General features: G+C 43.1%; 1 protein-coding gene across 5 annotated transcripts in view; it reads right to left on the reverse strand.

Moving 5' to 3' along the window:
- The window catches only part of NDRG1 (N-myc downstream regulated 1), a 117,256-nt gene that overhangs the window by 35,718 nt on the left and 67,417 nt on the right, over positions 1-14,121 (reverse strand). For 3 of the 5 annotated variants that reach the window (XM_053248648.1, XM_053248647.1, XM_053248649.1), the window contains exons 2-3: positions 4,280-4,358; positions 2,511-2,546 (exon numbers count right to left, since the gene is read on the reverse strand). In XM_053248648.1, the coding sequence (XP_053104623.1) occupies positions 2,511-2,546; positions 4,280-4,358 (115 nt within the window). Of the gene's footprint in view, positions 1-555; positions 792-2,510; positions 2,547-4,279; positions 4,359-14,121 lie in introns of those variants that run through there. The other 2 variants (XM_053248650.1, XM_053248651.1) reach the window with 2 other exon arrangements.

The following is a 14,121-nucleotide window of genomic DNA, read 5'->3' on the forward strand; positions in this document are numbered from 1 at the left end:
ATCCAGTAGGGTTGTCCTTATGTTGCTGCACAATATCCTTCTGCAAAACTGTAGGCACTTGCCACATATGCAAAGTCTGAAGCACGCATTCCAGACGAGTGCTGCACTACTGCCAACATGCTTCTGCAACAGTTATGCAATCCACAGCAAGCCTCATTTGCTTTAAGGGGAACTTTAAGTGCCATTCTGCAAAACCCTGTCCAGTACAACAATATGATCTTGTGCCAGCACAACTTTGCTCATCACACAAGCTCTTAATTACTCAGAAAGTTGGTCAGTATTTTTTTTTTAATTTTGTATGGGTTGTGGAATTGTCGAGCAACCAGGATTTTCAGTGAGAAAAAAACTATGCAGAGTTGTGACAGCAACCATCCAATTTAAGTCACAAAATCAGAGCTTGTATGGGGAAAACCTGTTCAACAATACCATATAAATGAGACAATCTAGCCCTCCAACAATACAACAATGATTCAATGTTTACATTATTCCAGGATAAGGCATCCTGGAGAGGCTGGAGCCTCAGACCTGAGCAATAAGGTCTGCCCAAACACTCACACAAGCCTGTTAAAGCCTTCCTTGCAGTAACACAGACCTTCAAGGACCTCAGGGTGGTATACACAGTTCTCTCTGCTCCCATTTTATTTTCATTAACAGCTCCGTGAGATAGGCGATGCCAAGAGAAAGTGGCTGGTCTGAGGTCACTCAATGAGCTTCAGGGCAGTGGAGTAATTTGAAGCTGAGTGTGAAGGTTGCCAGCAGCTCCAGTCCTGGTAATCACCTTGGAAAGCCCAAGGAACAGGATTCCAAGGGAGGTGCTTTAGAATGGAGCAGAGAGTGGCAGTTAAACCATCCTATTGTGAGCTCGGAGTGTCAGAGAGGGCTTAGAGACGCCAGGAGATGGGGGGGGGTGTCTGTTCTGATACTGGTGGGATTCCAGGGAGGGACTGGGTAGGACAGGATCAGTGCCCATAGGCGATCCGCAGTCCCTCTGTGGCAACCTCAATCAGATTGTTCTTTATCTGCCCATGTACACAGCACAGAACGTCTGCCAGTGGGTGAAGTCTGCGTGTCACAAATCTTACATCATACCATCTGTACACTGTAGCCAAGCCTTGTTTGTGTTGTTATAGAAACCATTACGAGTGTGGAGCTTGCTTTGGCAGAAACCTTTAAGCTGCTTGTATATAAACTTGTTTTTCTTTTATTTAGAAGTCCATCCTGTGTCCAGAGTGCTATACTTCCTCCTCACGGAGCCCTCAGCTCAGGGGTTGTCGGGATAAAAACCCAAAGCAGAAAGAGCTTGGTGGCGGCAGAGAAAGCTAGACACAGGGAAGCAGAGATGAATACATATTTCTCAATCATATCGGTCCACATAAGTATGAAGTTGTTAACCTCTCTAGTTTTGGTACAGACCCTCTCACCAGGTGGAGCAGAGTGCCGATCGTCACACGGGGGGGGGGTCTCCCTGGTCCGAGTCCTGCTCTAACCACCCTTGCTCCCTCCAACAGGGATACCCAGATGTTGACTACAACTCCCACAATCCCCAGCCCAAGGCCACCATAGCCAACTTCTCAAAGCAGCACTAAGCACTCGTCATGGTCCTAAAGCTGTGAGAGCTGGGAAAGGCTACGCATTTCCAGAGAGGGAGTTCCATAGCCTTGGGACAACTGTGAAGGTCCAGTCCTGTATACATGATGATCAAGCTTCAGAATCTAGTTAAGCCGTCTCTGAAGATCTTGGGAGGAGGGTAGATTCCATGTGGAAGTAGGTTGTCTTTTAGCTATTTTGGACCCTAGTTTTTAGGGTTTTAAAAGTCAAAACAAGCACCTTGAACTGAACTTTAGAAGTGAATTGGCAGCCCGTGCAATTTTCAGTACTAGGGTAAAATCATCCACTTGAGCAACCTGGCAGCCACAAATTGCAAGAACTATAGCACTTCACACTCTTGTGTAGACAGGAGGTAGAAACAATGGTTTTTAAAAATTTAACACAAGTTGTGTTGTTAAGAGACCCACCCCACACCATGGAGAATAGGACAAATGAACGACTCTTTGCTATTAGCATACACATTACGATTTCCCCATCCCCTGCATTTTCCATATGTGGACTTCTAGGAAGTATTGTAGCAGGTTTTTTTAGTGCAGTGTATCATGTCTGGCTTGCTCGCTGGCTCTTCTGCTCCAGGAGTGGAAGAGACAAATGCCTGCCTTCTCCTACCTCCCCCATATTCCAACATAAACAGGGAGATGAAGAAAGGGTGGAGGAAGGGCAGGGGTCCAGCAGAATGTAAAAAAAAAGTCTGAGTTCTGACCAGATAGTTTTATAGGGGCATGTTGGCCCTCCTGACAATTTTTCCATTAGATCAGATTGTATCTGACATTTCTCAGCATGCAGAAGTCTAGTTTTTAGTTCTGTTCAGATCATCACAGCATAGTGGAGTCTAAAATTAAGAAGCAAGCTGATTTTTAACAGTTCTGAATTATGTTCTACCAAACTGAAAATGCACTTACTTCAACATCAACGTCAGGCAGAAGACGTGAGATCACCTAGAAAAAAAATTTAGTTGTGTATAGTTACTAAAGTAGTTCATGAAAGAAGACTCTAAAAGACTTTATTCCAGTGCTAAAATGCAGATATAACAGGTGCTTAATGTTGGGTTTTAGCAGTTCAGAATTTTTACTTTTAACAACTAAACTGTGCTGAAACATGTACCTCAAAAAAAATGGCCTGATTGTGAACAAGTCTAAGTGATCTGCAGGTTCACATGCTCCCCACACTTTTCCTATACCCGAGAACAAATATGTGGTTTTCCTTTAAAAGAAATTACAATTTCATGCTATGTATGATCTTAGGAAACTATGTTTTGCTAACCAACGAGAAATGGAACAAGGCAGGACATTAAACCTGGGTTTCAAATGCTGGTTTGTTTCATCTCTAGCTAGTTAAGTCCATTTTTCCCAAGTTCATCTGTAACAGTACTGCAGTTTGAAGGAAAAATCAAATGCTTTCCCTCTCTTCCTCTTGTGTGCAAGAGCCTATAGCTCTCTTTGGTTCATTCATGTAGTGCTAAACCATGGTTCAGAATGGTACCTGATCTGGAATAACGATTTATACTGAGGGAGGGGAGGGTGCAATAGCAGAGATGTGGCTCTCTCTCACAAACATCCATCCACCCAGGGATGAGGCCGTAACCCAGTGACAGAGAATCTGCTTTGCATGCAGAAGGTCCCATGTTCAATTCATGGCCTCTCTAGGTAAGGCTGGGAAATACTCCTGGTTGGAAACTTGGAGAACAAATGCTAGACAGTGTAGACACTGCCAAGCTAGATAGACCAAGGGTCCATCTAGCTTCCTACATACTCCATGGAAACTATCAGTACGTCAAGTCAACATGAATACTGCATGACAGCCATGACAACACATCCAAGGTGTTTCGCTTATACTAGAGCAGAGACCCTGGGGACTTAGTGGGACAGCTCTGCATTTCACCAATCTAGGCAGCAAGCTCAATTAAGCAGCAGCAACAATTGAGATAGATGCATCTCTCCCATCTAGAATCCCTACCGTGTCTGTCATTGTAAGGCCCAGGGACCAGTGGCAGCCCATCAATCTTAAATGTGGCTCCACTTGTTTATTGTGTCTGTGTGATGACTTAGCCAGAGCTGAACAATCTGCACAGTTCCCCTGGCACCATGCAGAGGTAACCATTTCCACGATGCAGTGCTCCACTTTGTAGGGATGTGCACGAACTGAGGTTCATGCAAAGGTTTGTCGCAGACGGGTGTGTGGAGCAGGATTTTTTTTAAAAAGGAGGAGAGCAGGTCCTTATGTTCTGGCACCGCGAATCGGTTCTTGGGACAAGCGTTGCTGCAGCAGGAAGCTGCATGGGGTGGCAGAGAGCAGGTAAGGACCTGCTCTCCTCCTTTTTAGAGATCCTGCTCCCAGTTCTTCCTGCAGAGCTCTTAAGAGAGGCCTCTGTCTCTCTTAAAAGGCCCTCTCAGCACTGGAGAAATGCACAGCACTGTGTGCAGGTCAGCACAGTGGAGAGAAATGTTTTTTTGCCAAAGTGGCCCCTGCTTGAAAAATAGTGAAGATCACTGCCTTAGGACATTAATGTTTGCAAGCAAGACAGTTGTAGTAGCATAATATTCCTTTTCCCCGCCCATCAGGGCCACCATAGAGCATTCTGCTAGCATCTCAACAAAACAGGAACCTTGCCAAGCTATCAGAAGCCAATTCTTGACCCAACCCCAAGCAGAGCATTGCCGTTCAAGCCTACCTCATCTCTATCTACTAACGGTTTCACCTCTGCCACATGAGAGTCGTGGGTTTCTGCCGACATTGTCAGTAGCTGGTACCTGGTTAAAAAAAAATAGGAAGCTGTTTTTAGCTGTATAATGCAATACTGAGAAAGTTGAGAAAAATGAAATATGCATCTTATAACATATTTGCCCCCCCCACACACACCTGCCATTTTAAGCTTAAATCCTTAAAAAAGAAAGCATAAAATTGCAAATAGGCCACTGCTGAGAAAATGGAAACTTTCGCAGTAATCGACTATAGAAACAGAACCAAAACATGCATGAACCAAGTACCTGTTGACTTACAAAGCTTTTTCAGATTTCCAATTACGGCAAAAATTGTTGTTGTTAATTGGTATATTATTAAACAACAGACCAACAACTATATACAAATATACCACCTTCAACCTAGTTTCTTTGGATTAACAGAAGCTACACAAGAGCAGAATATCGGGAAATGCAAGGCTTATTAGACTTCTACCAGTACATGGAAAAGGAACATACCAGTCTATTCACTTCAAGTAACTTGCATAAAAATAATGAAGGAAACTGCAGGAGAGAAAGCTGGTTTCCTGCAGTTTTCCAGCAGGTGGTGGTTCATGGAACATGCCTGAGGCCCTTGCAACACATAATGAAGTTTATACATAGTAGCTTTGGGTTTCAAGAGGTCAGCTGCGGAGTCTTAGCTGCCCTTTAAACACGAAAGCAATCCATCAACAATACCTCATAAGATTAAGAACTAAACCATTACATGCTGAACAGGTTTTTGGTAATCAAGCTTTTTATATGGCTAGCAGTTGTTTTTTTAAACAAGGATTAGATATTTATACCATGTTAATCTGGTGATTTTTTCCAAGTTTTGAGTTAGTGCAAAGAAAATAGATTACATCAAATATTAGTTGCCTAATATTTAAGTGAGAAACGATGATATGCTGCACGAAAGTCAATTACAAGAAGGTGGCTGGAACAGTTTTACCAAGGGCAGAGGTCTACAGAAAGTCGGGGATTGCCTACTGAGGGACTGAAGAACACATGACGTGAAACCACTCTGCCCTGGCTCCTTTGAAGTAACCAAGGACAGGGTTTTCTAAGTGCCACTTTCTGTGTTATAAATTTAAGCCATGCAAATACTTATGCATATAAATATGTGGAGCATTTACATAAGACTAGTCACAGTTGGAAGGATCCTTTTAATACAAGATGCCCCTACAGGATCTGTCCTCCTTTGGCAATGAGATATACCATATCTCTCTCTTGCCTTTCCTCCACACTCCAAATATCCAAAGTTTGACTTGCACACAAACAACTAGGGCTAGTGTTTGTGGGCTAGGGCTTACTTTTCATTTATATACTGCCCATCCAAAAATGGCTCAGGGCAGTTCACTATAAAACTATAAAACCATTTAAAATATTAACCTAAAACTCATTTAAAGACACTAAAGTCCTCTTAAATACTATTAAAAGCCAAGGTCTTTATGGCTCTCTTGAAAGCCTCCAGGGAAGATAAACCTCTTACTCCCGCAGGGAGAGCATTCCAAAACCTAAGGCCTGATCCCAAGTTGCCACCAGACAAATTGGAGGCATGCAGAAACAGACCTCTTCTGATCGTTGCAATGGGTGGTGGGAATTTTGCAGAAGATCACCATCTTTTGAAGTGGAACTGTGGGGAAGGTACCTTCATGACGCAGGTTGGTTGTTTTGAGCCGTTGTCCATGCAGTTCTGATTTTCATGATACCAGTGCAAACCTGGGCCTGATTATTTTTAAGACCACTGATAAGTCATTGGTAGGGCATGTTTTCAGAGAGCCTGAGGTCCACAAAGCCTAGGCATCTGCAGGAAATTTATTTACATTTCTAGCCTGCCCTATACCCAAAGGTCTCAGAGCAGGTTACAATAAAAGCAATATAAAACAAAATTCAGCATCATAAAATCAAACACACAGTAAAAAAAAATACATTGCTTGAGAGGGGAAGAACCACTACATCTCTAGTCAAAGGCCAGAGTAAAGAGGTGCATCTTCACCATTTTCCTGAATGTACACAATGTTGGAGCTTGGTGCACCTCAGAGGGGAGGGCATTCCACAGCCTAGGGGCCACCACAGAGAAAGCCCTCTCACGTGCCCCTACCCCTTTAACTGCTGACAACGGTGGCACTACCAAGAGGGCCTCTCCTACAGATCTTAACTGACAGGCAGGTCTATATGGGAGAAGGCATTCCTTCAGGTACACCCAGGTTGTTCAGTTTATAAGTCAGCATTAAAACCTTGAATCGGGCTCGGTGGCAAATTGGCAACCAGTGCAGTTCCTTTCCAGTGCATCTTACAAGGGAGCATGAATTGTATACATTAGTGTTCATTGTATACAATTGTATACGTAAACAGAAATCAAGACGAAGGCCATGAACCCACGAGGGCAAATGACCCTCCCTGCCCCCAGATATCCATGCTGAACATAACTTCATATCTTTACTCATGCAGCAAAAAGACACCAGTTCATCTGACAAGTTGTACACAGATTACTTCCATCAGACTGATTCAAACATCAGCTGTGTAGCATGTATGAATTTGACCCAACTCTGTACTGCACAGAGAGGCTTGTGTCTTGAAAGGATACTGAATGCACACAAGAAAGCAAGTTATGAATTACTTTCTCAAGTGTTTACAGCTGCATTGAGCCTACTGAGTAGCTCTGCTTTGAGGAACAAATGCTATTGTTTCCTATGATGAGTTTAAGAACTCCAGTCCTAGAACAGGATCCCTGTCCACTAAGATGCAGCAACTTCTACAAATCAGTAGGTTATCATGCTTCTACGGGATGCTACAATGGGAACTTGGAGGCTTTATCCTCTGTGCAAATCACTGTGCAGAGACTTTTTCATAGACTATAATACAAATTGAAACTCTCTCTCTCTCTCTCTCTCTCTCTCTCTCTCTCTCTAAGAAACCTTAAAACAACTCCGCTGCCTCTCCCAGCTGGCATCTGCTCCTCAGTTGCCATTGCAGTTTTTAGAAAACAAAATGTGGCTCTTCACCCAGACTTTTATATAAGAGCACAGTTTTTACTGCTGCTGCTTTTTGTTTTGTGAGTTACTGTTTTATATAGATTTTTACACTTTTAAATAGAGATATTTTTATATTTAATATTTGTACTTTTAATTTGTATTTTGATCATACATTTTTAATTATATTGTAAACTGCTTTGGGATTATTTTAATTAAAAGCAGTATAGAAGCAGAATAAATAAATAGGACTATAAATTCTGGTTAGCTCAATAGTACAGCTATAACACTGGTTTTAGAGTTAACTGGAGAACCTTTCCCATCTTCCAAAGGTTAATTCTATATCTGTAGTAGTTGGTGCTAGGAAACATGCAGCTCTGTGCTAAACAAGTTCTCCCCTTGATTCTCTCACCATTTGTAGGGTTGCCAGGTGCAGATGGTGAAAAAAGCCAATATCCATTGCCCAAAAAATAAGGAATGCTTTTCACTAAAAAAATATATCTCTTTAAAGTCTCTATTTTGCATAAAATTTGCAAATGTTTTTATTGGTATTATGTCTGCCTATTTTGATAAAAATGGGATAATTTGAGAATAAATGCAACTCACCACTGAAACTGATGAGCATGTGAGCTGTACGTCTGCTCAGTTTGCTGTCTAGATGCTGAGTTCTCAAGGTCCCTACTTCTTAACTGTTAATTCATCTCCTGGTTAGGTTCACCACACATAAAACCCTCTGTCCTCCTCCCAAATGGGCTACCCAGCCTGCTCTCCCCAGCCAGGCCAGCAACTTCACATCCTTGCTTGAGGCAGGGCAGCCACCTAGCTATAGAGCCAGCCTCTGTGCATGCTGGCACTGCGGCGTGCGCACCATCTCGCTTGCTGTTCTCTACAACTACAGACATTTGTATCTTGCATTTCAACAGATGGTTTCGCAGCAGTTTTCAAAAGGAGGGTAAATAATGATGCTCCTGTCCCCAAAGGGCTCACAATCAACATCAGCCACTGAAGGAATGCTGTGCTGGGGCCTGATAGGCCCAGTTGCTTTCCCCATGATAAGTAGAAGAGATTCACCGTCACCACCACATGAAGGAAGCAAGCCACACCTGCTGGGCCCATCTATCCATGCTCCTGAATCACATGGCTCTGTAACCTGCCTCTGAAGTAGAACCTCTTCTCCTGCTTCCCCATTGGATGGATGGTCAGTAGGATGCCAGGAGGAGAAGGAGACAGAGGAAGAGAAGCTGCTCATTGGAGCAAGACATTCTGAGCCAACAAAATGTTCCAGCTGCCCCCAAGAACCTCTGACACCACAACAAATGCACACACAAAAAGTCATTTGCTCCCCAAGGTAATCTCATGTCCTCTATAGAAGACCCTAGTTGGCAACCCTAACTATTTGCCAGTTCAGCATTTTAGAGATCACAAGGTCTTGCAACTGAATAGCCTGCTTACGTAGTTCTAGTAGGCTCCCATCAACTTCAATCTCATTAAATGAAATTCTGGCCAATTTAGTTAAGGATTAAGGCTCAACACTGTCACACTTGTTAGAATTAATGGACCTTAATTGTGTGGCATTTCCCCATCCAACAGATGTTGCCAAAATGGCAAGGAGGAAAAGGTCACGAGACCCCAAATTTATAGCCCTACAGTATGACTGAATACCTTTGGTGTTCCAAGATCATACAATGCCATTGGTGGTGCAATTTACCCCTTATGCACACATTTCTGCTCTAACAAGGGTACACACATGGAGAACCCAAGGAGGTAGATTTCCCCATCTGATCTGCAAAGATCTCTACCCACACCTTTGCCTCACTGCATGTAGCACAGAGCCAGAACAGATATCTATGCACAACCATTTTCCAAGTACTTTGCTGCCTTAAATTCCAAAAACAAGGGTACAAAGTTTACTGTTGATTCGGGTTTTTCTTCTGAATATAGTTTTGGCTGTTATTCATCCTACCTGGACAGTTAAGGGCTCCAGACACCTCATAAAGATGCCTTTTTTCACCTTTCATTTGGTAGTTCATTCAAAATGGTCCTATCTTCAGCATTCTAAATAGGTGTCTACAATTAATATTAAGGATGTGCAGAACTTTTTGCCAGCAAAACGTTGGACTTGAAATGGGCTATTTTGAGCTAGAAACAGAACACCCTTTAAATAAAGGGCCTGTTTTGAGCTTGAAGCAGAACCACCCCCATTTCAAATGAAATGTTTCGACATTCCGAGCACCATTTTGGAGGTCTGTTTTTTCCTTTGCTGATTGGTTTTCTGGCACTGGCTTCCAATTTGCTTGTAATCTCCTTGCTTTTTGGTTGGCTTGTTATCATACAGATCAAGTGTTGTCATGGGCAATCGGGCCCCTTTGGCTGGGGGCGAGGGGGAACACACAAGGAGGGCATTTCAAATTCAAAATTTAGTCAAAGGGACTGGGAGGTTTAGAGAGAGAGAAAGAGCACACCCTTATACTGTGCCTCTCTTGAAGTAGAGGATACCATCAGGAAAGAAGGTTTGATTTTGTGGTTTTCTTTTTTTCAGCAGAGTAGAATATACTATTGCTGCTAAAACTACCTGATTTTTGCTGGATCTCAGATTGACTACCTTCCTTGTGTTGTGGTTTGTTTTGTTTGTGAGATAGTGTTGTGGTGAGAAATGGTCAGTGGCAGCTCTCCCTCTCTCTGTGAGAGTAATATTTCTTGGTGATTGCTGTGATGAGCTCCATGTCTGGCCTTGAGACTAACCTGTGTTTCACTCTCTGCTCTGCAATCTACACTTCAAGGTGTACTCAGTCAAAATGTGTCTGAAGTTGCTCTAGTTGAACTTATGGCTAAGCTTGCTGCTGCTAAGGGTGCTGCTGTGGCAGCTGTTGAAATGCTAGGAAGTAAATAAAGTGAAGAGTAATAAGTGTGTGTGAAAGAGTAACTTGTGTCAATGATGTTACTACAGTGCAGGCACTATGGCTGGCAATGGATTCTGGGTCAGTAATTCACATTTTTGGACTGTGTTTGAAATGTGTGTTCTGTGTTGGGAGCGACAGATTCCCTTTTACTGTTCTTCTGAAGTGTTTTTCAAGGCAGTGCTGCAAAATGCACTGCAAATGCAAAACATGTGCATGTGCTCAGTGAGTGCAGCTTGTTCCTGCCATAGGGAACAATAGGGAACACAAAACACCCCATTGTTCCCTATGGGTAGCTCTTAGGGACACCGAAGTGGGTTGGTGGTAGGGCATGATCGGTGCTACCTACCATCCAATCCACAAAAGAAATGGGCAATCAAGCAATTTTAACCTTTCCCCAAAACCCCCATAGGATTCTATGGGGGTTGTGCAGAAAGGTCAAGAAAAAATGTTTAGAATTGCCAACAAGTCCATTTCTTTTATGAGTTGGGTGGTAAGGTAGCACCCATCATGCCCTCCCACCAACCCAGTTTGGTGTCCCTAAGAGCTACCTATGGGAAACAATGTGGTGTTTCAAGTTGCCAATTGTTCCCTATGGCCAAAACACTCAAAATGTTTCGAGTTGTTCCATCAATACAGCCAGCTCGACTGCTGTTTCAATGGAACATTTTGTGTTTTGTTTTGAGCTCAAAACAGAATGCAAAATCCATGTCTTGGGGGTGTTTCTGGACGCAACGCTGTCCTTGGAGGCACAGGTGGCAGCGGCGTGCAGAAGTGCCTTTTACCAGCTACAGCTGATGCGCCAGCTGCAGCCCTACTTGGTGAAGTTGGTCCTGACCTCAGTCACTCATGCTTTGGTAACATCCAGATTGGACTACTGCAATGGTCTCTATGTGGTGCCGCCCTTGAAGATGGTTCGGAAGCTTCAGCTGGTTCAGAATGCTGCCTCAAGGATGCTCGTGGGTACAAATTGCTTCATGAGTATTATACCCATCCTGAAGCAGCTTCATTGGTTACCAATGCACTTCCAAGAGTCAAGTTGCTGGTATTGACCTTTAAAGCCCTACGGGGTACCTGCCAGACTGCATTCGCCCATATGAACCTGCCAGGACCTCCACTCATCATCTCAGGCCCTGCCACTAACAGAGATCCAATTGGTGGGGACTAGAGACAGGGCCTCTTCAGTTGTGTCCCCTTGGCTTTGGAACGCCCTCCCTGAAGAGCTTCGCCATGCTTCCTCTCTCAGTGTTTTTAAGAAACAACCAAAAACACATCTTTTTAAAGAGGCCTTTTAATGTTTCACCTGTTCTTTATATCTGGTAGTTTCTTTAGTTTTTATTATTCTTAGTTTTTAGCTTTAAGATTTTAATTTGGAATTTTAAAAGCATTTTAGCTTGGATTTTTAACTTGTTTAATTTGGTTAATTTTATTAGTCTGATTTTATCTTGTAACTGTTTTATAAATGTTCTAAGTGCCCCGAGCAGTAATGTACTGGAGGGGCAGGGTATAAATGTTTTAAATAAATAAATAAATAAAATAAATGCACACCCCTAATTAATATCTGTTTTACAGAGCTGAAAGTCAGCCCATTATTAAGCAAGAGCCCACGTTTTTTTCCAGAACTGAAAGCAGCCAGTTTTCAGGAGATTGTATGTTCAGTTATGCAAGGTCCCCTCCCCAAAAAAGTGTTTTTATTGTTCCACTGTTGGCACAAGGCACACATCAATGTTTTAGGAATGTAAGTTGATAAATGGAGTTGGGTGCAAAAAAAATAACTCACAATCCACCTCTTTGCCAACAGCCTCTATGACCTTTTGCTGAAAGTTTAATGTCTTGAAGAAACCTTTTGAAACTTGGTTGCTCCTAGCTTGGCACTCAGAGAATAATATGTAACCCTTATTCTCTACTTGTTTTCCACTTGTTCTTGCTGATCAACTGTATCTTACCCAGTTTACAGGGATTTACAGGGCAATCACCTATGTGCACCAAGCCATCCTAGCAAGGACAGAACCAGTTTTAACCTTGCTGAACATTTACTATCACTTTTTAGCAAGTGAATTTCAAAGTACATCTATAAAAACACCCTGAATGAGAACCTCTAGCTTGCCTCAATGTGTGTGACCACATAAGGAGGGGTACATGGATTTGCAAAATTTTAAGATTGCCTGTCAGAAGAAACATCTGTAATCCCTAGGAACACAGGAAACTGCTTTATAGAGAGTCAGACATTGGTCCAACTGGCTCAGCATTTTCTACCCTGACTGGCAGCAGCTCTCCAAGGTTTTAGGCAGGAATCTCTCTCAGCCCTACTTGGAGATGCCGAAGGCTGAAACTGGGACCTTCTGCATGCAAAATGGATGCTCTACCACTGAGCTTTGACCTCATCCAAAAATGTGCAATGCTTATTAGGATCAACCTCACAATTAAAGCATCAGACAGCAAGCTTTGGAGAACAGATTTGTGCTATCGAGGTTCACCATAATATCATCCAATTGGGCCCTAAACAGGTGGGCGTTTTAGTGTTAACAGTGCCTGTACAGAAGATGGTGCAAGTCAATGCAGACATCACAAACGTAAGCTACTGTTAAACTCAACCCCTGCTAACTTGACAAAGAGGCACCTTTTAATGTGGTGATTCTCTTTATTTAGCAGGAGGAGAGCAACTGGCCCTATCCAGCCCCAGCACAGCATCCCTCCAGTGACTGTTGCTGGTGTCTGTCTTATGTTTCTTTTTAGACTGTGAGCCCTTTGGGGACAGGGATCCATCTTATTTATTTATTATTTCTCTGTGTAAACTGCCCTGAGCCATTTTGGGAAGGGCGGTATAGAAATCGAATTAATAAAATAAAATAAACATAATTCCCCCCAGCCAGCTTCTTTAGGGCTTATCTTCATTTACAGTCATTGTCGAAAGAAACGAATCTTGCCACCACACAGTGTGTGTCAGCATGTGCCCATGTTTCTCCTGAAGGCACTTGGGCACTTGTTTTAAAAATCATTTGAAGTGCTGGCAGGCAGGCATTTCCTTCGGTCCACTGCCAAAAGGAATGCAGAGGAGAATAATTCTGTGCCAGGTCAGTGCTTTCCATTTATAGTTGAACATGCTTTAAATTCCAGCTCAAGGCTGGGTCTCAGGCTGCAGGAGAAGGCTAGGCTACCCCCTCTCCCAAACGTGCTAGTTTTCTATGTGCAAGGCATTTTCAGTGGAGGAGCCCTCACTTGTAACCTGAAGTTCAACCTGAGCCCGACACATTTGCCGCTTCAGTGAGAGCTAGGCCTGGTGCTCCCTGGAGCACTGGCTGGAACGAGAGAGATGGGCTTCACTTTTATCAAGGGACCTCAAACTTGGGTCCCTAGTTGTTGTTGTTGTTGGACTTCAACTCCCATCATCCTAGCCACAATAGCTCAGGTTTGAGATTAGCTGGCTTAAGTGAAGCTCAACTCCATTGCAAACAGTGTTCCCCTCGAACAGGGATTCCCAGATGATGTTGACTACAATTCCCAGAATCCCCAACCAAAGGACACTGTAGCTGGGGATGCTGGGAGTTGTAGTGAACAACATCTGGGAATCACTGTTAGAGGGAACAGTGATTGCAATCCGATCTTACCTTGTGGTATGTGGAACAGGATCCTCCTCAATGAATTCAAAGAGCCTCACTCCCAAGTGTGCATAGGAACAAGATCTTGGGCAGAAAATATTCCAGCCACCCCACATATACAATACCTGCCCCCCGCAAGTCACAGTATATTAGGTCTTTCATTATATACAGTATCATTTCATTTCATATACAGTAGCTATGTTCCACCATCTTCCACAGTATTTGTCTATAGGACATTTGAGCTAATACACGTTTTAACATTTTTACAATTACATGTTGCCTATGAAGCAACAACCTGCTGCAAAATGCCACTTCAGAGGCCAAA

The sequence above is a fragment of the Hemicordylus capensis genome, chromosome 4, assembly GCF_027244095.1.
Source record: "Hemicordylus capensis ecotype Gifberg chromosome 4, rHemCap1.1.pri, whole genome shotgun sequence".
Lineage (NCBI taxonomy): Eukaryota > Metazoa > Chordata > Lepidosauria > Squamata > Cordylidae > Hemicordylus > Hemicordylus capensis.